At 56.7% G+C, this 23,071-nt stretch overlaps 2 protein-coding genes and 1 long non-coding RNA gene across 8 annotated transcripts in view; 2 read left to right on the top strand and 1 right to left on the bottom strand.

The window, feature by feature from the left end:
* Window positions 1–10,121, top strand: part of HSD17B14 (hydroxysteroid 17-beta dehydrogenase 14) — a 13,918-nt gene extending 3,797 nt beyond the window's left edge. For both annotated transcript variants that reach the window (XM_040457644.1, XM_040457643.1), the window contains 5 exons: window positions 770–861; window positions 9,078–9,182; window positions 9,421–9,488; window positions 9,584–9,680; window positions 9,781–10,121. In XM_040457644.1, coding sequence (XP_040313578.1) covers window positions 770–861; window positions 9,078–9,182; window positions 9,421–9,488; window positions 9,584–9,680; window positions 9,781–9,954 — 536 coding nt within the window. In that variant the 3' untranslated portion in view covers window positions 9,955–10,121. The remainder of the gene's footprint in view (window positions 1–769; window positions 862–9,077; window positions 9,183–9,420; window positions 9,489–9,583; window positions 9,681–9,780) is intronic.
* A 232-nt stretch (window positions 10,122–10,353) lies between these two features.
* Window positions 10,354–16,241, bottom strand: LOC121018744 (uncharacterized). 3 transcript variants are annotated; one of them, XR_005785313.1, is made up of 5 exons: window positions 16,128–16,235; window positions 15,576–15,674; window positions 14,552–14,674; window positions 11,644–12,366; window positions 10,354–11,318 (listed from the first exon to the last, which is right to left on the bottom strand). It is a non-coding gene; the product is annotated as an uncharacterized LOC121018744 (long non-coding RNA). The 3 variants fall into 3 exon arrangements; XR_005785312.1 differs by lacking the exon at window positions 10,354–11,318 and having other exon boundaries at window positions 11,570–12,366; window positions 13,531–14,674; window positions 16,128–16,241; XR_005785311.1 differs by lacking the exon at window positions 10,354–11,318 and having other exon boundaries at window positions 11,570–12,366; window positions 16,128–16,236.
* On the top strand, window positions 12,065–21,699 carry BCAT2 (branched chain amino acid transaminase 2). 3 transcript variants are annotated; one of them, XM_040457641.1, is made up of 11 exons: window positions 12,065–12,178; window positions 15,993–16,067; window positions 16,435–16,638; window positions 17,825–17,935; window positions 18,017–18,136; window positions 18,284–18,447; window positions 19,485–19,627; window positions 19,778–19,863; window positions 20,082–20,222; window positions 20,303–20,377; window positions 21,254–21,696. In XM_040457641.1, exons 1-11 carry the CDS (start codon window positions 12,155–12,157, stop codon window positions 21,290–21,292), a joined length of 1,182 nt encoding a protein of 393 aa, XP_040313575.1. In that variant the 5' UTR covers window positions 12,065–12,154; the 3' UTR covers window positions 21,293–21,696. The 3 variants fall into 3 exon arrangements, with proteins under 3 accessions (XP_040313575.1, XP_040313574.1, XP_040313576.1); XM_040457640.1 differs by having other exon boundaries at window positions 17,822–17,935; XM_040457642.1 differs by lacking the exon at window positions 12,065–12,178 and adding an exon at window positions 13,703–13,739 and having other exon boundaries at window positions 17,822–17,935; window positions 21,254–21,699.
* Window positions 21,700–23,071: the final 1,372 nt, after the last annotated feature.

Here is a 23,071-nt window from a genome sequence, read left to right as displayed (position 1 = left end):
AAAAAACAAAACAAAACCGATCGAGGGCCTAGAGAATGTCAGGGGCTGTGTTAAACAGGATCCCGTGTGGATTCTCTGAAGATGTTTGAGCAGATCCCTGAAGGAAGCAAAGCCACAAGCCCTCGGCCCCTGGGGAAGACAACCCAAGAGTCCTTCAGCTTTCCACCCGCCATATTGAGTTTTCTACCCGCCATCCTGGGTTTTCTTCCCCTCTGTGCCTTCATCCCCCTGTCTCCTAAAGGCTTTGGAGCATTCAGGGGGCGTTCCTCCCACTGCCTGTCTTGCCCCCCTGTTCCCACTCCCCTATCTCTCTAACTCCTTGTCTTCTGAAGACAGAAGCCCAGAGCCCAACAAGGGGCTGGAACTCATGAACCGTGGGATCGTGACCTGAGCCGAAATCGAGAGTTGGTCGCTTAACCGACTGAGCCACCCAGGCGCCCCCAAACTCGTGAAATTTCTAAGCCCAAGAGCTACATGTTATCCTTGTTCTGTAGATGAAGAGGCCGAGGCACAGAGAGGCAAAGTGACTGGCCCAAGGTCACACAGCCAGGAAGTGGCAGGGCTCATGTTGGAGCTTGCGTCTGCTGGCCTGAGACTGCTTTTTGATGAATTGTTATGCAACCTTCGTTCCTTTTCAAGATCCCTGACCCTCTTGTCTGCCACGCTGCCACCCTGTGACCCCTCCCTCCCATACCCCTATTTCCCTTCCCTGGTTTCTGTGTCACTCCCTCATTCTCTCTGTCTCTCTGTCTCCCACCCCCACCCTTAGATCCGCCTCCACAGTGGCCCGAGGAGACCTCTGCCCAGGGCTTCCGGCAGCTGCTAGAGGTGAACCTGCTGGGGATGTACACCCTGACCAAGGTGAGGGCTGCAGGCCCGGGTGGCCTCCTGACGATGAGATTGTCAGACCCACTTTCCCTCAGAGCAGAGCGTTTCCTCTGCCTTGGTTTGATCTGACTCCAAAAGGACTCCGTTCTTTGTAGAAAATAGGTGGGTGCAAACCCCTGTTAGAACTGACCGCGTGGCTACGCAGCCCGGTGTCCTTGAGGACCTTCCAGAACCTTCCTTTTAAATTTTCATTTTTATTTATTTATTTTTAATTTATTTTCAGAGCGAGAGAAAGAGAGCAAGTAGGGGAGAGACAGAGAGAGGGGGAGGGAGAGAATCCGAAGCAGGCTCCACACTGTCGGCACAGAGCCCGATGCGGGGCTCGAACTCACGAACCGTGAGATCGTGACCTGAGCCGAAACCAAGAGTCGGACGTTTAACTGACTGAGCCAGCCAGGCGCCCCAAGGACCTTCCAGAACCTTCCAAAGTGGTGTGCGGATAGCCTTGAGGGATGTTAGGAACATGGGGGAAGGGGTTGAGACGGGGAGTCTGTGATAGGCGGTTAGAGCTCTGTCACCCTATGGAGAGCAGTGGGTCACAAAGAGCTTTTCTGTCTACCGTCCTGCCTTCTGAATCTTCCCATAGTGGCCTCCTGCTTTCCATCTCAGTTCAAACCCCACCTCTTCAGAACCTCCTGTCCTTCCCGGCCACCCTGACTTACATGGCACCCACGTGTACGTATTCATCCTGTGCAACAGCTTATTTTTTTAAGTTTACTTATTTATTTTGAGGAAGAGAGAAAGCATGAGCGTGGGAGGGGCAGAGAGAGGGGGAGACACAGAATCCGAAGCAGGTTCCAGGCTGTCGGCACAGAGCCCTCCACGGGGCTCGAACTCCCAAGCCATGAGATCATGAGCTGAGCTGACATCGGGCGCTTAACCGACTGAGCCATGCAGGCCCCCTTGTTTTGTTTTTGTTTTGTTTTGTTTTGTTTTTTCGGGTATGCGTGTACTCTTTTAGACAGGGTGGGTGGTCAGAAGACTTCTTTGAGAAGTGACATTTAAGCCAGACTTCAAGAATGTGTGTGGGGCAGAGCAATCCAGCAGAGGAAAAGCCAGTGCAAAGGCCCTGGGGTGGCGCTGATCAGGGTATAGGAAGAGCAGTGTGGAGGCCAGTGTGACTGAAACAGGGTGAGCAAGGGGGAGAGGGCCAGAGGTGAGGGCAGAATGGGGGCAAAAGGGCCTAGATCATATCGAACCTTGTCAGGCTGGGTGAGGACTTGACTTTGACACTTGAGCCTGAAGGCAACGAAGTGAGCTCCGTAAGCGGAACTGGCGCCCTCTGGTGGCCGTATGAGGAACAGGCAGGGGCGAGGGCGGAGGCCTTGGGCCCAGCCAAGGGGTTGACCGGATGGTCCAGGCCGGTGATTCGAATCCCACCAGGCTTGTGGCCGTGGATTTGATGAGAACTGGCCTGCTTCTGGATCCCTTTCGAAGCTAGAATGTCAGGATTTCCTCGCAGACCAGCTGTGCGGGAGGGCTTGAGACCGAAAGGCGTGGGGTTTGGGTTTTTTTCCCCCACCCCTACCCCCACCAACTGGTAGGACTGAGCTGTCATCCACTGTGACCCGGAAGCCTGGGGAGGAGCGGGGGGGGGGGGGACCTTTTGCGTGGGGCGGGGGGGTGCCCACCCGATGTCTGAGTGGGATTCTCGGGCCTGGGGTGAGAGTGGAGGCCTGGAGGCTGGAGTAGGTCGGAAAAGCCAGTGTAGACAGAGAGGGGAGGAGGCCCAGGAGTGGGCCAGCGGTCACGGGTGTGGGGAAACTCGGGCGCCGACCTCCAGGTCTCACCTGAGATCCAGGCGAAGTGGTTCCGGGCTGCTGGGCGTCCTTGGTTCACCCGTGAACCCTCGTTCCTGTGCCTAACTTCTGTTTGCCACTGAGATTGCCACCCCCGGACAATTAGACACACATAAACATCAGCCCGTAAAGGGCATATTGTATATACAGTGAAACCTTGGGTTGCAAGTGACTCGTCCCGCAAGTTTATTTGGAAGACGAGCAAACGTTTCCAATAAGTTTTAACTTGATAAACGAGCGACGTCTTGCATTACGGGGTCGCACGTGAGGCGGAGCACGATCACGTGACGACGACTGAGCCGCTGGTGCTCGAAACCCCCCTTTGGTATTCAGGTGCCTTGGATCACAAGCCTGTTTCTGGAACGAACTAGGCCCGCGGCCCAAGGTTTTACTGTATATAGTATCTCAGTATATAGTATATAGTATCCAGTTCCCAGCGTTTCCAAAGCGAGAGATTTCCCACAAACGGCCGGATTTCCGGTTGCTCTTGAAAGGGTGGCACACGGGACCCCCAGGGGGCAGAGCGACAGTGTGCTACATGGGGCGCGGCTCTCCGTGGTACCCCAGTCCCCACCTCCCCCTCCTGAGCGCTCTGACTCTGTTACCCGTGAGCGGCTGGTACAGAATCCTCATGGGGGAGTCAGCGGCCCAGATCTGAGGCCCGCCTGCCGAAGTTCCCCGACACTTCCTACCTGCAGTGTCTCTCTGTGCCCCAGGTTTCTCGCCTGCAAAATGAGGCTCATCGTGGTACACGGTTCGCGGGGCTGTTCTGCGAACCAAGCAAGAGTAAATTGAATAACCCGGAGCCCTTAGAACATGCCTGGCACCGAGTTTACCGCCTGCACATTTTTATTGCTTATCGCGAACATCACCCCGTTCTGTTTCCTGTGGCCACTGTATCTAACTCAGGTTGAGGTCATTGAGAAACATGTTGGGCAAATGAAGCCTGGCAGAAGGGAAAAGACGAGGGTTGAGCTAAGCCCTGAGTGGGAGGGAAGGAAGCGGAGAAGTAGGGCACAGGATGTTTTATTCACAAAGGAAAGAGTATGCAAAGGCCCTGGGGCAGAAACCACTGGGATGTGTTTCAAGAACGAAAGACAGTCCTCTCCGTCTCCACTGCCAGCTTGGCAATTAGAAACATTTTATTAAACTGTTCTATCCATTGCCCCTGCCATCCCCTACCCAGACATCATATAATTTCATCAGTGGGAACTTCATAAACTCTACCAACGGATTAGAATGTTTACTGATTTTTCTTGACATAATTTAAGACTTACAAAATATTGTCAGTACACCCAGACTCCCGATTGTCAATATTTTATCCTGTTTGCTTTATTTTCCTACCTCTCCTTGAGGGTAAATCGCAAGCATGATGTCCATTTACCCCTCAGTATTTTGGGGTGTATTTCCTAAAAACAAGAACATTCTCCAGGCGCCTGGGCGGCTCAGTCGGCTGAGCATCCGACTCTTGATTTCGGCTCAGGTCATGAGCCCAGGGTCGTGGGGTCGAGCCTTGCGTTGGGCTCTGTGCTGAGCTCAGATCCTGCTTAAGATTCTCTCTCTGTCTTTCTCTCTCCCTCCCTTTAACCCGCTCACTCTCTCTCTCTCTCTAAAATTAAAAAAAAAAAAAAAAAGAGTAGTATAGGGGCTCCCGGGTGGCTCAGCTCGTTAAGCATCTGACTTCTGCTGATTCATCTATTTATTCACCAAATCCTGAGCATTCGGGAGGTGTCGGGCAGCGTTGTGGGTGCTGGGGACGCACCGCGTGGTCTTTGCCCTTGTGGAGTTTACAGTCCCGAGTAGTCCGGCGTCCGTGCCTAAATGCAGAGATGAGTTTCTATGGGTGAGTGTTTCGCGCTAGGAAGGAGACACGTCTGGGTTCTGGGAGGTGTGTGACAGGGAGCCTGGCTCCTTCTGGGTCAGGGTGGGCTTCCTGGAGGAAGTGAAAGACGAGCAGTGTTAAATGGGGGGTGGGGGGGGTTGGCCCTCCAGGTTGGGAGCAGCGGGCAGGGAGAGGCCGGGCAGGGAGAGAGCCTGGTGCCGTCGAGGGGCTGAGTGGACGAAGGGGTTGTCGGGGAGCAGATCGCAGGGGGCCTGAGGGCCATGCTGAGATGTCTGGTCTTTATCTCAGGATCAGTAGGGAGCCATGGGAGGTATTTGAGCAAGAAAGTGATGTGATGGCGTTAATACTAACAGATCGTTTAGGTTCAGAGATCACTCTCGGGGCACCTGGCCGGCTCAGTCAGTAGAGCTTCCAACTTGACCCCAGGGTCGTCAATTCGAGTCCCACATTGGGTGTTGAGATTACTTTTACTATTTTAGTTTTTATTTTAATTATCTTTTTAAGTTTATGTACTTATCTGGAGAGAAACCACCAGGGAAGGGTCAGAGAGAGAGAGGGTGACAGAGAATCTGAAACAGGCTCTGTGCTCACAGCACAGAGCCTGGTGCAGGGTTTAGACTCACAGACCGTGGGATCGTGAGCTGAGCCGAAGTCAGATGCTTAACTGACTGAGCCACCCAGGCACCCGTAAAAATTGTTTTTTAAAGATCACTCTGGCTCTTGCATGCAGATCAAGTCAGAAAACAAAGTGTGGCGGGTAGGAAAACAGGAATTAGGAGACAGTGGCAGGATACCTGGGTGGCTCAGTCGGTTATGCGTCCAACTGTGGCTCAGGTCATGATCTCACGGTTCATGTGTTTGAGCTTAGGCTCTGTGCTGACAGCTCAGAGCCTGGAGCCTGCTTCGGATTCTGCATCTCTGTCTCTCTGTGCCCCTCCCTTGCTCGTACTCTCTCTCTCTCTCTCTCTCTCTCAAAAATAAATAAACATTTTAAAAAATTAAGAAAAAAAAAAGGAGACAGGAACATTTGTGCAAGTAAAAAGAGGTGGCCTTCAAGGCCCCTAACATGGTCTGGCCCCTCTTCCTCCTCTGACCTCACTTCCGGCCACAGTGGCCTTGTTGAGCGTAACAGGCAGGTCTGTCCTGCCTCGGGGCATTTGCATATGCTGTTCCTTCTGCCTGGCCCAGACTTCTCCAAGACCTCCCCACAGCTCCTGCCTGAACACCCTTTTTGCAACCGCACCCAGCCCAATAGTCTCATTCTCCTCATCTTGCTTTACTTCTTGTTCCTTATCCCTGATCACATTCTAGCACATTCCATCAGGCACTTTTATGTGTTTACTGTTACCTCCCCCCAGAATTTGGGCTCCACGAGGGCAGAAATCTCTCCCCATCGCGTTTCCTGTGGTATCCCCGGCACCTACCACAGGACCTGGCACGTACCAGGGGCCCAGTGAATGTTTGTTGAGCGAATGAATGAGGTGGAGAGAATCGTATGGATTAAAGAGGTCCTTAGAAAGCGCAATGGCCAGGCTTAGTGACGGATCGGATAAGGAACTTTGGGAGAGGGAGGAGGCTCTGGAAGGCCCTCAGGTCTCTGGCTTGAGAAGCTGGGTAGGAGGGGACCCCATGTCTGAGGCTGGAAATGAGGGAGAGAGGCAGATTCTTGGCAACGGTGGAGGGGGTTTTGCACTGGAGACAGACAGACGGAGATGCCCAAAGGGGGCAGGTCAGGAGCTCCAGAAGGCAGTTCCAATGTAAACGGGAAACGAGCAAAGTGGGGGCTCCCCTGGCAGAGCTCGGAGAGCAGACCCAGGAACCCCAACATTTAGGGGAAATAGGAGTCAGGCCAGAGAGTGGCTGCACAGCCAGGCTCTCCTGGGCAGGTGTCCAAAGGGAGGCCAATAAGGTTCCAGCTGGTCCTTGATACGGCTACACTGATGCGTGCTAGGTGACCTTGGTTGGGAGCGGGGTGGGGGTGGGGGATATGGGCCAAGGAATGTGTGGGAGGGTTGAGCAGGGGTCACAGAGAATGTGCCACAAATATTTGTTGAGCGTTAGCTGTGTGCCCAGTGCCACAGCCCTCAGGGACCTCACATTTGCCAGGTAGGGGTGGGGAGGAAGTTCAATACCTACGTGGAGAGTGATAAGGTTTACAAAAGAAATGGGCAAAAAAAAAAAAAAAAAAAAGAAAGAAAGAGACAGGGGCGCCTGGGTGGGTCAGTCCCTTGTTTGGTTGGTTGGTTGGCTGGTTAAAGCGTTGACTCTTGATTTAGCCTCAAGTCATGATCTCAGGGTTCAGGAGTTCAAGCCCTGTGTCCGGCTCTTCGCTGACAGTGTGGAGCCTGCTTGGGATTCTCTCTCTTCTCTCTCTCTCTCCCTCTCTGTCGGCCCCTCCCCTGCTTGCGCCCTCTCTGTCTCTGGCTGAAAATAAATAAACTTTAAAAAAAAAATTGGAAAAAAAAAATAGGCAGGGACGGGGCCTGGGGTAGGGGTTGGGCAAGCCTCAGAGCTGAGGGAGGAAGGTTCTGAGGCTGATGAGAGAGCGTGGAGAAGGAAAGGATAGAAGTGTGGGTGGTGCCTGAGAAATTGGGCGGATCAGAATTCCACCCCCGCCCTCCCCTGCCCAGGGCCCACATACTCCTGGCACTTATGCTTGTATTATCTCCAAGTTATTTTCCTTTTGTTTCTCACTCTCTCTCTCTCTTTTTTAATGTGTATTTTATTTTTGAGAGAGAGAACATGAGGAGGGGAGGGGCAGAGAGGGCGGGGGACAGAAGATCCAAAGAAGTCTCTGCACCGACAGCAGTGAGCCCGATGCGGGGCTCGAACTCACGAACCACGAGATCACGACTTGAGCCGAAGTCGGGCGCTCAACCGACTGAGCCCCCCAGGTGCCCCTTGTCTTAAAGTTCTTACCACTCAGAAATTCTTTTTCTTGGCTACGGGTTTTGGTCCCTGACTGCTCACTGCTGGGCCACAAGTGCTGGCCCTGACATCATCACAGTGACAGTCCCCTCTGTCCCCTGGTCAGTCTCCTCACCTGGAAAAAGGAGCTATGGATAGTCCCTCCTTCTAGGGTTGTCCTCAGGATTAAATGAGTCAATATGCGTGAAGACCTGACAACAGGGCGGGGCACGTAATAGAGCCTCAATAAAGTCATTCATTTCACGCAAAAGATATTTGTTGAGCAACTATTATGTGACAGACACCTTAGCACTTCAGTTCTGAGCACACTGGAATGGCTGGTCACCCTAGGGGTGAGTCCCCTGGCTATGTCAGGAAAAGTATTCCAGGCAGAGGGAACAGCAAACGCAAAGGCCCTGAGGTTGGAAGGCTCAGTGTTTGAAGCTACAGTCCTCAGAATAGGTGGAGGCTGTTTTTGAGGGAGTGGAGAAGGTTTCAAAGGGCTGGTCAGGTGGGGCATCTGGGGGGCTCAGTCGGTTGAAGGCCGACTCTTGGTTTTAACTCAGGTCATGATCTCACAGTTTGTGAGTTCGATCTCACGGTTTGTGAGTTCGAGCTCAGCGTTGGGCTCCGTGCTGACAGGTCAGAGCCTGGAGTCTGCTTCAGATTCTGTGTCTCCCTCTGTCTCTACTTCTCCCCCCCTCGTGCTCTCTCTCTCTCTCTCTCTCTCTCAAAAATAAGCATTAACAAAAATAAAGTTTATTTATTTTTGAGACAGAGACAGAGCATGAGCGGGGGAGGGGCAGAGAACGAGGGAGACACAGACTCCAAAGCAGGCTCCAGGCTGTGAGCTGGCAGCACGGAGCCCGCCGCGGGGCTCGAACTCACAAACCGTGAGATCATGACCTGAGGTGAAGTCGGTAGTTCAAGAGACTGAGTCACCCAGGCGCCCCTTTAATATTACATGGCAGGAACAGGTCTTGCCTCCGGCCAGCTCAGCCGTCAAAGGAAAGAGAGGGGAAGGATAGAATTTGAGTTTATTCAAGGTCATGTGTAGTCCAAGAGCTGAGAGACAGAGAGGGAGGGAGGAGAGGGAGAGAGAATTAGTTTAGGGACCTCCAAGGAGGTAGGGAGCTTCATGAAGTGGGGTGCATGTCACAACCCCCCCCCCCCCATCACATTCGGACCACAGGGCTTCCCCTCATGGATAAAAGAGTCTCCTCTCATTTTTGCAAAATATGCGGCCATCTTGAATTTTCCTGTCTCGATCTGGACAGGAGTCTGAGTAACACACAAAGACCCAGAGTGGGGAGACAGAGACCTAGAGAAGGGGGGACAGGGATGGGAAGGAGGACAAAGACACAAAGGATGGGGGAGAGAGAGAGGGAGAGGGGTAGTAGAGGTGAGGCAGAGAAAAATGCCTTCCAGGCATGGAGAGACTCCTGAAGCACTGAGACCCTGGGGCAAACCAGTGAAGGTGCTCTCTGGGGTTCTGGAATGCTGTCCCTACAAGGCACAGAGACCCAAGCAGTGAACATACCAGAGCAATGGCCATTGTCCCAGACATCAGGGTGTGTTTCAGTGTGGCTGGGGGCAGCTCTAGGGGCTCAGGTGACTTACTTGGCCTTCTGTCTCCCCAGCTTGCCCTCCCCCACCTGCGGAAGAGCCAGGGGAACATCATCAACATCTCCAGTCTGGTCGGGGCCATTGGCCAGGTCCAGGCAGTTCCCTATGTGGCCACCAAGGTACCCTGCCCCTTCCTTCACTCCCCACCAGGGCCTCCAAGGACTTCAGCCCTGAGGCATGACAACCTGCAGCCAGTGCCTCCCAAGAAACAGAGCCTGGGGCATCCCATAGAAGCCCTCAGGGAAGGCATGGCTACCCCATTCTGAGGTCCCAGCTTGACACCCCCTGGTTGGAGGAGAGAACAGGAGGAACCTCAACTTCCCTGGACTGAACTCTCCCCCACATCACCTTCCGCAGGGGGCGGTAACAGCCATGACCAAAGCCTTGGCCCTGGATGAGAGTCAATATGGCGTCCGGGTCAACTGGTGAGCAGCTCCAATGGGCGGAGAAGGCAGGAAGTGAGCCCACGAGGCCGTGTTTGTGGCACACTTCCCTGATCCCCTCTCCTCCCTCCCCACAGTATCTCCCCAGGAAACATCTGGACCCCACTGTGGGAGGAGCTGGCCGCCGCCACGCCTGACCCCCCAGCCACAATCCGAGAAGGCATACTGGCCCAGGTAGGAGTGGGGGGCCAGAGCCATGTGGTATGGGAGGCTTAGGGTGTAGCAGTCAGGCGGGGGCTTCCCTTGATCTCCTTTTTCCCTGGTCTCTCCCCAGCCCCTGGGTCGCATGGGCCAGCCAGCTGACGTGGGAGCGGCAGCCGTGTTCCTGGCCTCTGAAGCCAACTTCTGCACTGGGACTGAGCTGTTTGTGACCGGGGGTGCAGAGCTGGGGTACGGGTGCAAGGCCATTCCCGGCACCCCCTTGGAGCCCCCCACCAACCCATCCTGATTTCTCACGTTTCCACTTGGGCCTTCCTAACTAGGACTCCCAAATTTCAGCTTCGACCCACCTGCTTCTTAGATGCACACCCCAACTCTAGACATTAAGTCCACTAACCAACGTGCCAAACCACCCCCCCGCAGGTTCCCATAAAAGTAGTTTGCAGCCAGAAGGAAGAAGCCTTCATGTCATTGATCTTCTGCTCTTTTGAGTTCTGCCACGCCGGGAGCGCGTCCCGCCAACCCCCGCCCCCCGCCCCGCCCCTTGCAGCCCCACGCGTTCCCACGAGTGGTCTTGACCCCAGGGACTACGACTCCCAGCAGGCCTTGCAGCAGGAGCCCGTCCCGGAGGGCTCCTGAGAAAAGTATTGCCGGTCGGCTTCACCCCTGCTAATAAAAAGGCCCGCAGGGGAGAGTAAATTAAGCTCTATTAGGAGATAATGGTAGAGGAGGCGAAACGAAAGGGCCTCCTCTTGGTTATTCTTGGTCCTTAGGGGAAAGGAATTTTGACCTCGCCGGCTGAGGAATTGGGAGCGTGGTGGGCTCCACAAGTTCTGAGGGAAGAGGCAGCTGGGGTTCAGACTCCTCTGAGTCAGAGGGAGGAGGGGCTGGGGCCCGAACTCCTGGGTTTGGGGGAAGGGGGAAGTTAGAGGGCGTGAACTCCCTAGCTAAGGAAGAGCGGGCCCTGGGTTCCTGATGGGGCGCGGGGCGCGGTAGGGGGTTAGTCTCCCCGGCCAGGGGGTGGGGCTGCATAGCTGCTGCGGATTGGCCGCGGCGGGGGTGTGCGGCAGTCGCTGATTGGCCGAGGCGAGCCGGGCGCGGTCGCGGCCCCCGGGCCCCGGGCCAGGTGGTGGCCGAGGAGGACCGGGACGGAGAGAAGCGAAACGGGACTCCGAGGAGGAGGAGGAGGAGGCTTGGGAATTTGCCGAGACCTGTGGCTCTTAGGGCCGGGGGACAGAATTGGGGGGCAAAATATCCCAGGGTGGGATTACGGAGGCACAGCGGCCCAGGAATCGGAAACTGAGGACACAGCGCGAACATTTCGGTGTCACAATAACCCGGATGCGGGAGTTGGGGGAAACTCTGACCACGGATGGTTTTGGGGCCACAGTGGCCGAGGAGTTCGGTATAGGGGGCACTGATGCAGGTTTGAATCGCTAGGGATTAGGTGGATCCTGGTGCGCTGTAATTAGCTAACTCTGTCCTTCGGGGTCCTGTGGGTGGGGAGACACTCATGAAGGGGCATAACCAGGGAACCCTGCCTGAGGGGCTGTCCTTAGAGGCTCACTGATGCGGTGGGGGATTAAAATTTTCCGGGCCTCGCTGATGACAGGGACCGGAAGGAGGCATGATGAACCACGTGCGTTGTAGCTCCTAAAAAGTTACAAAGAAGACACATTTTCTCTTGGAAAGAAAAAAAAAGTATATTCAAATACGGGTTGACTGTGGGGCGCCTGGGGAGCTCATCAGGTTGGGCGACCGACTTGGGCTCGGGTCATGATCTCGCGAGTCACCAGTTCGAGCCCCGCATCGGGCTCTGTGCTGACAGCTCGGAGCCTGGAACCTGCTTCGGATTCTCTCTCTCCCTCTCTCTGCTCCTCCCCTGCTCACGTTCTCTTTCTCTCAAAAATAAATAAACGTTAAAATTTTCTTGAAAAAAAAAATAGGGGTTGATTGCAACCCCCTCATTCATCCCTACCTGCTACCCTCTTCCGAGGCCTTTTTCCCAAGTCCTTTCTCATTTACGTGATCTATTTACAGACGTTTACAGCGAGAGCTTTTCCTTATCACCCAGGGATCGAGATATGCGGAGGTTTCTTTCTGTTCCTGGCCTTTCCTCTCTCACCTCGAACTGCTTATCCTCGTTAGCGTGCCGCGACAGTACTTTTGCATGAAAGCAAAAGAACGAACAGAAACAAAACTTCCATGTACGTTCTGGTACAGCGGTTGCGTGGCTGGAACAGAAGCTGGGTGGGGGTGGGGAGGAGGGCGTATTTCAATGGACTCCCCTTCGCCTCGCGGATTCCAGCGCATGCGCTCTCCAGCAGGGCCCAGCTCCCCATGGGCGCCCCATAGTCGGGGAGGCCCGGCCGGCCTGGGGTGTCAGAGGAGGGGCCCTCCCGCGTCGGGGGGCGTGAGCGGGGCGGGGCCGGAACGTCTTTCTTCTGGGCGGCGCCCCGGGCGGGTACAGTTTGCCCGCCGCACCGACCATGGCCGCACCCGCGCTGGGGCAGGTGGGTTCGCGGCCCCGGGCCGGGGCAGGGTTGGGTGGGGAGAGAGGCTGGGGGAAACCCCTCCGGGAGGCCCACTTCCGGGAGGCCCACCAGCTCCCGGCTCGTCCGGCTTTGCGCCGCTCCCTCGGTGCTCGGGTTCCGCTGCGGGGCCCCGAGGAGGAGGGGGCCCCGTGGCAGGGAGCACGAGGCTGTGAAAGGACAGGGTGGTGGGACCGGGACGCCGACCGGAGATATGTGGGGGGAAACACGGAGGAGGGCAGAGTAATGGGACAGGCTCTGGACTGGGGTGGGTGGGGGGGACTAAGGAGGGAATAGTCAGCGCGTGGGGGCGTCGGGAAAAGACACCCCCCCCCCCCCCAGGGCTGGGGGTAGGATGAAGGCATAGATCTCAGGTCTGGACTGGGAATTGGGTTCAAGGCCCGATTTTCTTGGAATTAAAAGGTTAAGATCTATGTGGAATGTTGTGTCCCAGAAACCTCTTATCTGAAAGCCTGCGTCCGGGTTGGAAGTCGAGGCAGCTTCGCACTGTCAAAGTGACAGATCGTCCTGGCAAGAATGGGAGGGGCTGTTCTTCCTGATAAGATGCCAGTGAGCAGAGTTTTGGAGAGTATGATTTTAGAGAATCAAGTTTCTCGGCGAGGAAAGAAATAGTAACAACTCAAAGAAGGGATCTTTAGAACCCGAGACAGCTGCTGCTTAACCTTGGGGAAAGTGTTTTTCACGATAAGTCTGCACCTGACTCTGTCTGGGACTCTTATGCCAGCGTGGTGGATAGATAGGGCAGATTTTTACGTTTCGGAGTCTTTGGTGACGGATGCTGGGCTGTGACAGGGACAACTGGGGCTTTGATGGGGACATTCCTGGGCTGTGGTGGGAAAGTCCGGGGCGGTGATGGGGACAGTTTGGGAGAGTCTTGAGCTATCATGGGACAGACCTGGTCTGTGATGTGACAGTCCCAGGCTACAATGGGACGGTTCTCCATGTGATGGGATCAGTCCTGGGCCATGACAAGGACAATTTGGGGGCTTTGACCGGGAGAGTTTGGGGCTGGGGTAGGGACAGTCTCTGGCTGAGACAAGGACAGCACTGCATTATGAGGGGGGACTCTTCCTGGGCTGAGATGTGGGGGGCCGTCTGAAGTGTGAAAGACAGGGCTGAACTGTGACAAAAGACAGTCCTGGGCCTTGCTGGGAGGACAGTCCCGCATGGGGACAGTCCTAGGCTGTAATGGGGACACAGGGGAGGCTCCATCGCGTTGCAGAGCCCTGCCCTGTGCCCCTCCGCTCCCCCCCCCCTTGTTTCTTAATTCAGCCCCCACCCTTTTACACCCTTTGTCCCAACAGCCCATCTACCATCTGAGGGTATCCCTTGGGTCCGATCCCCGTGGCGTGGGGTGTCAGAAGGTGGAGCACCTTCCCTGAGCTGAGCTGAGCCCCCTGTGCCTGCAGAAATGTCCTGGGAAGACGAAGACAGCTTCTCTCAGGACAACAGGGTCTTGATGGCCAGTGCAGATTTATAATCTGGACACTGTCCGGCCCCTTCTCTGTGCCCTGTGGGAGAGGTAGAGATATCTCTATCTCCTGGGTATCTCTGTCTGTAAATATCACCGAGACAGCTTGTTTCCTGGTGTCGGCTTTGCTCGCTTCCCCTGGTCTTCTTTCACTTTGTGCTGTCTGTCACCTGAAGCCTGGTCTCTGTCCACTTCTTCCTCCTTCCCTCAGCTTCTCTATATCTCGCCCTCGGAATTTTTCTGGATTTCTCCAGACTTGACTTGACGTGAGTTTGTCTCCCTATCTGTCTCTCGTATCGGTCTGTCTTTATGATCGAATCTCTTTTGGCATCTCTTGTTCCTGATTTCTTGCTCTTCTCAGTTTTGTCTTCAGTGTGTCTTTTGAAAGGCTTTATGTGTAAGTAATCTCTCCACCCAGCGCGAGGCTCAACCCTCCAGCTCACCAACCCGCGATCAAGAGTCCCACGTTCCTCCGGCCGAGCCAGCCAGGCGGCCCCTGAGTTTTGTTTTCTGTTTCCATCTGTCTCTTTCTCATTCTTGCTCTTCCCTCTTTTTTTTTTTTTTTTTTTTTTGTTTTTCTCCATGTGGCTCCTTCTGAGGGCCACTCTCCTGCCCGGATACCTCTGTCTCCACCATGGGTGGCCATGCTGTCTCCATGCTGTGCAGCCCGGTTCCCTCCGGGACAGAAGCGTGGCCACAGACTTGTGTGGGCAACGCAGCGCCACCTAGAGGCCACGATGCAGACCCACACCCTGCTCGGCCGGCCGCTCTTGGGCCCACGCTCTCCAGCCCCACTCCTCTGACTTCAGGGCCCAGACTTTAGGACCTGGCAGCCCAGCACCCCCCATTTCCCCAGGACTCACCTACTGACCAGTGGCTGCTGCCATTCATGCTCACGTCCGCTCACCCAGCGCACAGGGCAGGAGCAGGCTACGTCCGCTGTTGTGGTGGCCCGAACCTCATGACCCAGCTGCTTTCCTGCCAGGCTGGGAAGGAGGCACTGTGAGGTCAAAGAATACTGGGGAGTCACGATCTCACGGTCCGTGAGTTCGAGCCCCGCGTCGGGCTCTGGGCTGATGGCTCAGAGCCTGGAGCCTGTTTCCGATTCTGTGTCTCCCTCTCTCTCTGCCCCTCCCCCGTTCATGCTCTGTCTCTCTCTGTCCCAAAAATAAATAAAAACGTTGAAAAAAATTAAAAAAAAGAATACTGGGGAGAGGCCACCCTGATGGGCACAGACAGACCTGCTCTCCCTTATTTGCCTCAGGCAGGACCACAAGTGTTGATCTGAGCAGGGTCTCTGTCAATGACTAGGGGACGCCCCCCCCCCCCCCAGGCCCATGTGGTCACCTCAGCCCTGGGATCCGTAGGGAATTAGAATCAGTGGTGTCTGAGGTATGGGGTTGGGAGCCTCAGGTAATCTGAGGCCTGAGAATAAGGCCTTGGAGTCCTGGGTCTGAAGGAGAAGGAGCCTGGGGCCTGGACTCCTTGGTCTGGGGGAGGAGGGGCCTGGGGTCCTGGACTCTTGGATCTGAGGGAGGAGGGGGCTGGGAGCCCGGATTCCTGAGTCTGAGGGAGGAGCAGGCTGTGGGCCTGGACTCCTGGGTCTGGGGTAAGGGGAAGCTGGAGGTCAGGACTCCTGGGTCTGAGGGAGGAGGGGATACAGGCCTGGGTTTGGGGTAGGAGGGGGCTGGGGGTCTGGACTCCTGGGCCTGAGGGAGGAGGGGCTGGGGACTGGGTCTCCTGGGTCTGAGGAGTCCAGAGTTCTGGGTCTGAGGGAGGAGGGGGCGGGGGGCCCAGCTTCTGGGTTCTGGGGAGTTATGGCCTATAGGTTCCTCAGTTTTCTAACTCTTATCAGGATTTGGGTCCCCCAGGGAGGCCTTCACTTACCTGTGCACTTTCCCTCAGTCGGTTGTCTTCTGTCTGAGCTGATTTCAGGGCTGGGGACAAAGTTCCCCGGGGTGGGAGGTGCCTGTGTTTAACTTTGCCCTGGCAAGGAGGGAACAGGAGCTGATTCAGCTTTTTCTAGGGATTTCCCTCGCGAGGGCAGGGAGGGGACTTGGCCTCCTTTGGGATTCCCTCCCACTATACGCTGATCTGAGAGGGGGGCAGACTTGGCCAGGGCTACATGCCCCATCTAGAATGCACCGGGTCTGGGATAGAGCAGGCCAGAGGGACCTCCCAAGTTCAGGAAGTGGCAAAGCGAGCGCCAGGGTCCCCTGCTCGCTGTCTCTCTCCATCTCTCTCTCTCTCTCTCTCTCTCCTGGCCTCACTACCTTTCTTACTTCTGTCCCCCCCCCCCTCCAGATTTGGGCCCGCAAACTCCTCCCTGTCTCTTGGCTTCTGTGTGGCCCCAGAAGATACGCCTCATCCAACTTCAAGGTGAATGGACGGGAATATACTTTTGGATCTCAAGGAGGGGCTGGGGCCTGGACGACTTACTGGGTCTGAGGGAGGAGGGGACTGAGGGCGAGGACCCTTAGGCTTGAGGGAGGGGCCGGCAGCTGGATTTGGGCATCTCCAAAAGGGTCCAGGGTCCAAAGGTGAAGGTGGTTGGCAACGGGCTGGCCTCATAATCCGCCATAAGGCTGTGGGAGAGATTGGATACTGCATGTCCCAGAAGCCTCTGGGGCCACAGGGGGGTCTCTTCTCTCTAGGTCTTAGCCCCAGAGATTCATGGGGGTTGTAGTTTTTCAGTTTGAGGTTGGGCCCAGAGTTCAGGATACCCAGGTCCCCCGTCTCTTCTCAGGCTGCAGACCTGCAGCTGGAAATAACACGGGAGCCTCATGAGAAGCCTGACCCCAGCAAGCCCCTGGTGTTTGGGAAGAATTTCACTGACCACATGCTGATGGTGGAATGGACCGAGAAGAAGGGCTGGGGCCAGCCCCGTATCCAGCCCTTCCAGAACCTCATGCTGCACCCAGCCTGCTCCGGCCTCCACTACTCGCTACAGGCATGGCGCCCGACCTCCGTCCCCGTCTTTCTGCATCTGTTCCCTCTTGCCGGGTGCACCGCCCTGGGTTTGCTTTCCGTGTCTCCCTTCCTTCTCAGGTCCCTCGTATTCCAGGCCGAGCCCCGAGCTGGGTGATGCTGGGTTCCCCGAGATGAACAGACCCAGTTCTCTCCTTTGAAACCCCCGTGTTTTGGTTACAGCCCAGCATGATCGTGATGGCGGGTGGGGGTGGGGAGGCACCTGAGGCATCGTGGAAGCCAGAGGAGGCACCGATCCTACCTGTAACTTGAAAGAAAGTAGGGTCTCTTCTGGCGGAGGGAAGCTTAGAGGGTGTTAGCAGGAGACAGAGCAGCTAGTACAAAGACTCGGGACAAAGGAGAGCCCGGCGTACTGGGGGGATTCGGGGACTGGAGTGAGGCAGGGGAGGCTAAGGATACCCTCAGGGCCACAGAGGAGCTGTGGGGCCGGCACCTTGTTGAGGGCCCTGGGAGCCATGGAGGGCTCGAGCGCAAGCAGGGGAGGGTCAGAGAGACACGGCGACAGAATCCGAAGCAGGGTCCGGACTCTGAGCTGCCAGCACAGAGCCCGACGCGGGGCTCGAACCCACGAACCGCGAGCTCACGACCTGAGCCGAAGTCGGACGCTTAACCGACTGAGCCACCCAGGCGCCCCAAGGCGTTACATTTTAATTAAATAAATATACTTTGGAAGAAAAAAGAATGCGGTAACTGCCCCCCCTTCCCCACTTCATCGGCTAGCACACGTGTCGATCACTGTCTCATTTCATCAGGACTCCATTCTTTGTCCCCCTTTCTGTAAGATTTTTGAAGCAAATCCTGGAAGTTGTATCATTACATCCGTAGCTGTTCCAGTGCTTCTCAAACACGAGGATTCTTTAAAACCAGAGCTTCCACACCATTGTTGTTCCCGAGAAATCGTACCATGTAACATGGAAAGGGTTTAAGTAGGGTGTTGTCTCTGCACCCCTGTCTCTGGGTCTCTCTGGCTGTTACTGGTGTCTCTGTCTCTTCTCTTTCCTTCCTCTGTGTGCTCCATTGTTAGTCTCTCCCCAGCCCCGTCTCTGCATCCGTGTCCGTATCCTTGTGTATCAGGCTCTGATTTGGTGTCTCTCATGGCTCTCTGAGGTGGTCTCTGAGCTGAGTCCCCTACGCCCCTGTCCCAGCAGCTCTTTGAGGGCATGAAGGCGTTCAAAGGCAGCGACCAGCAGGTGCGCCTCTTCAGACCCTGGCTCAACATGGACCGGATGCTGCGCTCGGCCCTGCGCCTCTGCCTGCCGGTGAGGGGCCGTGGCTGGCCCCCGGGGGTGGGGGGGGGAGAGGCGCAGGGGGTCCCCCTGACTCATGGGAATCCTGCCCAGAGTTTTGACAAGGCCGAGTTGCTGGAGTGTATCCGCCGGCTGGTGGAAGTGGACAAAGACTGGGTCCCTGATGACACCAACGCGAGCCTCTATGTGCGACCTGTGATCATTGGAAATGAGGTAGGCCTGACTCCGGCGCGGGATGGATGTGGGGCGGAAGGCGGGGGGTCTGCTGAGGGGCAGCGGTGGGAACTCCAGGGGAGAGGGAGGGGCTGGCCTGGGGGCCTGGACTCCTGGGTCCCTGATGCCCCCTTCTGCCCACTGCAGCCCTCACTGGGTGTCGCCCGTTCCTCGCAAGCTCTCCTGTTTGTCATTCTCTGCCCTGTGGGCCCGTACTTCCCTGGAGATGCCGTGGACCCTGTCTCCCTCCTAGCCGACCCGACATTCATCCGGGCCTGGGTGGGTGGGGTCGGTGACTACAAGGTCGGGGGGTAAGTAGTCCCTCCCCCGACCCCACATGTCGTGTGCCCTGGATTTCAGAGGCACTGGGTGTCGATTTGCGTCTTTGGATGTCCACTGTCCTTCCCCTCTTACTTCACATACCTGGGACAGCTCTGCTTGCCCGTGGGCTGTGATGTTGGCACTGGGGGGGGGGGAGGGGGCTCTAGGGGAGAGGGTCTGTGCTAAGCATTGTGGACAAGTCGGCTCAGAATTAGGAAGGGGTGGGGTGCCTGGGTGGCTCAGTCGGTTAAATGTCCAACTGCCGCTCAGGTCATGACCTCGCGGTGCGTGAGTTCGAGCCCCGCGTCGGGCTCTGTGCTGACAGCTCAGAGCCTGGAGCCTTGCTTCAGATTCTGTCTCCTTCTCTCTCTGCCCCTCCCCTGCTCATGCTCTCTCTCTCTCAAAAATAGATAATTGTTAACATAAAAAAAAAAAAGGTATTAGGAAGGGGTTGGGTGAAAGGCAGTGGGGAAACCAGGATCGGCCCCCTGGGAAGCCTCCAGAAATGAAGTTTATACTTAGCTCATTGGTGTCTCCCCCACGCAGGCTCCCCTGAACACCCAAGCTCAGCCAGCACCCCACCTCCCGACCCCCATGCTCAGCTCTCCCAGTACCCTGGGGCCTCCAATGATCGTCCCCCCCTCTGTGTGGGCCTTCTGTGTAAATCTGTCCTGCCAGGGGCCTTGGCCTTGGCGGGGAGGGTCTCCCACGTGGTGATCCCGACAGAAGGTGGGGTACAGGCGTGTTGGGAGAGCGAATGTGGCCCCAGCTGGGAGTTTCATTCAGGTCCTTTCAACCTTGTGAGGTCTCCCGAGGGCCAGGCCCTGTGCTGGGTGAAGCTGGGGACACGGATGAATCGGGTCCGGGCCCTTGCCCTCCAGGGCCTCCCAGGCTGGTGGGAGCCCCTGCATGTGCTGTGATGGGACCGGCTGGGGGCGTCGTAAGAGTTCACAGAGGAGGTGGTTGCCCCTCAGCGGAGTCTGAGGAAGAAGACGGCTCCCCGGTCAACCCCGTCGCCCTCTCCCAGGAATTACGGGCCCACGGTGTTGGTGCAGGAGGAGGCGAAAAAGAGGGGCTGCGAACAGGTCCTCTGGCTGTACGGGCCTGACCACCAGCTCACCGAGGTGGGCACCATGAACATCTTTATCTACTGGACCTACGAGGATGGGGGTGAGCCCTCCCCTGACCCAACACAGGCCCTGGCGGGAGTGGGCTACCGTCACTCCCAGCAGATCGCAGATCTGGGGGGGGGGGGTTCGGATGGCTCCTAAGGGGATGGCAGGGTGTGAGGGGACACCCCCATCCTTATACTTGCCCCAGTGCTCGAGCTGGTGACCCCCTCGCTGGACGGTATCATCCTGCCTGGAGTAGTCAGACAGAGTCTGCTGGACCTGGCCAGGACCTGGGTGAGGGCGCAGCGTCTGCGGGAATGATGGGATCCTGCGGGGCTGCGGGCCAGATCCTTCAGGGGGAAATGGGCGGGGGGCGCCGTGGCGCCCTGGCACCCGCCCCTTCTCTCCGGCTGTGTCTCCTCGGGTCTCTTTCTGACCCTTCTTGGGGAGGCGGGGGAGGCCGGGCTCCGCGGCAGCGCAGCCCCCCCGGGCGCCTGTGTATCGCCCCGCAGGGTGAGTTCCGGGTCGTAGAGCGGAAGATCACCATGAAGGAGCTGTTGCGGGCGCTGGACGAGGGACGGGTCCGGGAAGTCTTTGGCTCGGGCACCGCTTGCCAGGTCTGCCCTGTCCACCGGATCGTGTACCAAGGCAAGGTGAGGTGGGGCTGCCGTTGGGGACGCGAGGGGGAAGAAGGCGGCGCGCGGCCCGGGCCTCACGGCGCTTTCTCCTCCAGCACTTACACATTCCCACCATGGAAAATGGGCCCGAGCTTATCCACCGCTTCCTGAAGGAGCTGAGGGCCATCCAGGTGAGGTGCACCCGCCGGGAAATGGGCTGGATGGGTGCTCCCCAGGGAAGGTCACGTTCCATGAGCCTCCTTCCCCCCACCCCCCGCCGCAGGCCGAAGAGCCAATAATGGCCCCTGCCATCGGCCTCTGGGCCCCAGACGGTCTCCTTTTCCGGGAGCCTCTGTGGCCTAGAACACTCTTTGGCGGGAAATGACCCTTTCCTGGGAGCCTCTAGAACCCTGGCTTGAGAACTCGCCTTCCCTGCCCTTGTGCCTCCAAGGGGGGCGCTTCCGGTGGGGGCACTCCCTTCCCATGAACCTCTGGGACTTCCGGTGGGTATTTGGCCCAGAAGCCCGCCGCGCGTGGTGGCCCTGGAGCCCTGGGCTCTCCTTTTGGCCTGAGGACTCTCCTGCCAGCCTCTGGACCTCAGCCCCCACTGTGGCCCAGGAATATCTCCTCTCCTAAGCCCCTGGAGGTGTTTCCATTTCATCCCAGCCGAGAGAGCTTTCCTGAGAAGCTCCGGGCCCCTTTCCATGGCACTCGACCTAGAACTACATTTCCCCGGAGCTTCGGTAAAGTCCTGTGCCTCGGGACCTAGAACTACACGTCAATGGACTTTCTGGGCCTTCCCGGCCGGAGAGGATTTTTTTTCCCCTAGAGCCTTCGGGGGCCTGACAGTGACCCTTGGCGGAACTACCTCGCCCTCGAGCCTCCGCGCCATCTCGGCCCCGATTCCCCTTTCCCTATAGCGGTAGGCAGTCTTCCGGGAAGTGGACTACATTTCCCATGGAGTCGTGGGGGCGCAACTCCACAACCCTTTAGCGTGGGACGCCCCAGGGCTTGCTGGGAGTTGCAGTGTGGCTTTCCTCTCACGGCCCACCTCTGTCGTCCCGCAGTACGGAACGGGAACCCACGAGTGGATGCTCCCGGTGTGACGCTAAAGACTGACCTACCTCCCCTCGGACCCACTGACCCGTAGCATCTAGTCCTCGCCGGAACCTCGCCTCCCTACCCTTGACTCACCTCAAGTGCAATATGAAATAAAAGGCCAGGGGGAGCCGGGACGCCTGGGTCTCTGGCGCCCCCGCGTGGTCTCTACACTCCCAAAGCCATAAGGGCCCTACCCAGGCGTCTGGGCCCCAGCCCCGCCTCTCAGGCCTTTGCGGGGGGCGGGGGGGGGGGATCTGGACTCCCCGCTGCTCCGTTTCCTGGGGTCGAGGATGCACTTTGGCCCCCCAGCTCCGCATCTCTCCGTTCTCAGGCCGGATCTCCCGGTGCTGCTGTTGATTTTTTTTTTTCCCCTCTTTTATTTTGAAATAAAATGCCAAAGAACAAAACATCAGCTTGTCATCCCCGATGATGCACCTCAGGGACTCCAGGGTTTCAACCAGGAATCCCTGCCCTGGGCCCTTTTCATTTTCAAAGACCCAGCGATGGGAGCTCCCAGTGTCCTGGCCGTTTCTCGTTTCTCTGACGTGGAAGCTTTTTTCGCCTCCTCATAAACTGAGTTTGGCCTCTTGGCCCAAGAATTCGCGCTTCCTCTATCTACTGCCCCATCTTTGGGACAGCCCCACTGTACATCCAGTCGCTAGGCCAGATGCCTCGGCCCTGCCCCTCTTCCCCTGCCAAAGCCCATCAGACTCAAGCCCTGTCCTCCTGTCCCCAAATCGGCCCTGTGGGTCTCCTCTGGGCCCCCTCGGCCCCGCTTCAACGCAGTTCTCTTCTGCCTGGACCCTGGCCCTAGCCTGAGCCCTGGCATCCACTTTGGCCCCCGGAGGGTCTTTGTGCATCAAGAGCTGCCCCTCCCCTGCTTGCTCTCTTCCAAGGGCTTCCCAGCACCCATGGCCAGTACCGCAGATAGTGGGCCCTGGTGAGTGTGGAGTGAGGCAAGGTACAATACCCTTGGATGGGGTCAACGTCAGAAGTCTGTCTATAAAACATAGTCACCATTACCTCCCTGTGTCGTGCCTCGTAGCCAGATCTTGGCTCTTTCACATACATACTTTAATTATTTATGTGTGTAGGTGTAGAGAGAACCAGACGTTAGGACCGGGCATATCCAGCTGGTCACAGATGTGTCATCTGCCGGGTGTGTGGCCTTGGGCCTGTCGCTTTATCTCTGACACCCTTTGTTAGAGGGAGACCCACGGGGGACTATGGAGCAGACAAGGTCTGTGGCCTACCCAGCAACCAACCGCTTTGGAATAAAATTCTGATTTGTTGGGGCCCCTGGGTGACTCAGTCTATTGAGCATCCGACTTCAGCTCAGGTCACGATCTCACGGTCCATGAGTTCGAGCCCCACGTCGGGCTCTGGACTAATGGCTCGGAGCCTGGAGCCTGCTTCCGATTCTGTGTCTCCCTCTCTCTCTGCCCCTCCCCCATTCATGCTCTGTCTCTCTCAGTCTCAAAAATAAATAAACATTAAAAAAAATTCTGATTTGTTGATAACCACTGGCAAACCCTCTCACCCCCTTTTGTCAGTGATTGCTCGGGAGAAGGTCCAGGATGCAAGGGGAAATTCTCATGGTTGGTGAGCTCGAGCCCCGCCTCGGGGTCTCTGCTATCCTCACTAAGCCCGCTTTGGATCCTCTGGCCCCCTCTCTCTCTGCCCGTCCCCTGCTTGTGCTCTCTCAAAAATAGACCTTAAAAAAAAAGAAAGGAACACAACACTTCTCTCAAAAAAATAAAATCTTAGCTATTTGTTTTTTAGCT

This window comes from Herpailurus yagouaroundi, unplaced genomic scaffold, assembly GCF_014898765.1.
Source record: "Herpailurus yagouaroundi ecotype Mexico unplaced genomic scaffold, PumYag 220, whole genome shotgun sequence".
Classification (NCBI taxonomy): domain Eukaryota; kingdom Metazoa; phylum Chordata; class Mammalia; order Carnivora; family Felidae; genus Herpailurus; species Herpailurus yagouaroundi.
Note: the sequence above shows the minus strand (reverse complement) of the source record. Positions and strands in the feature narration are given on the sequence as shown.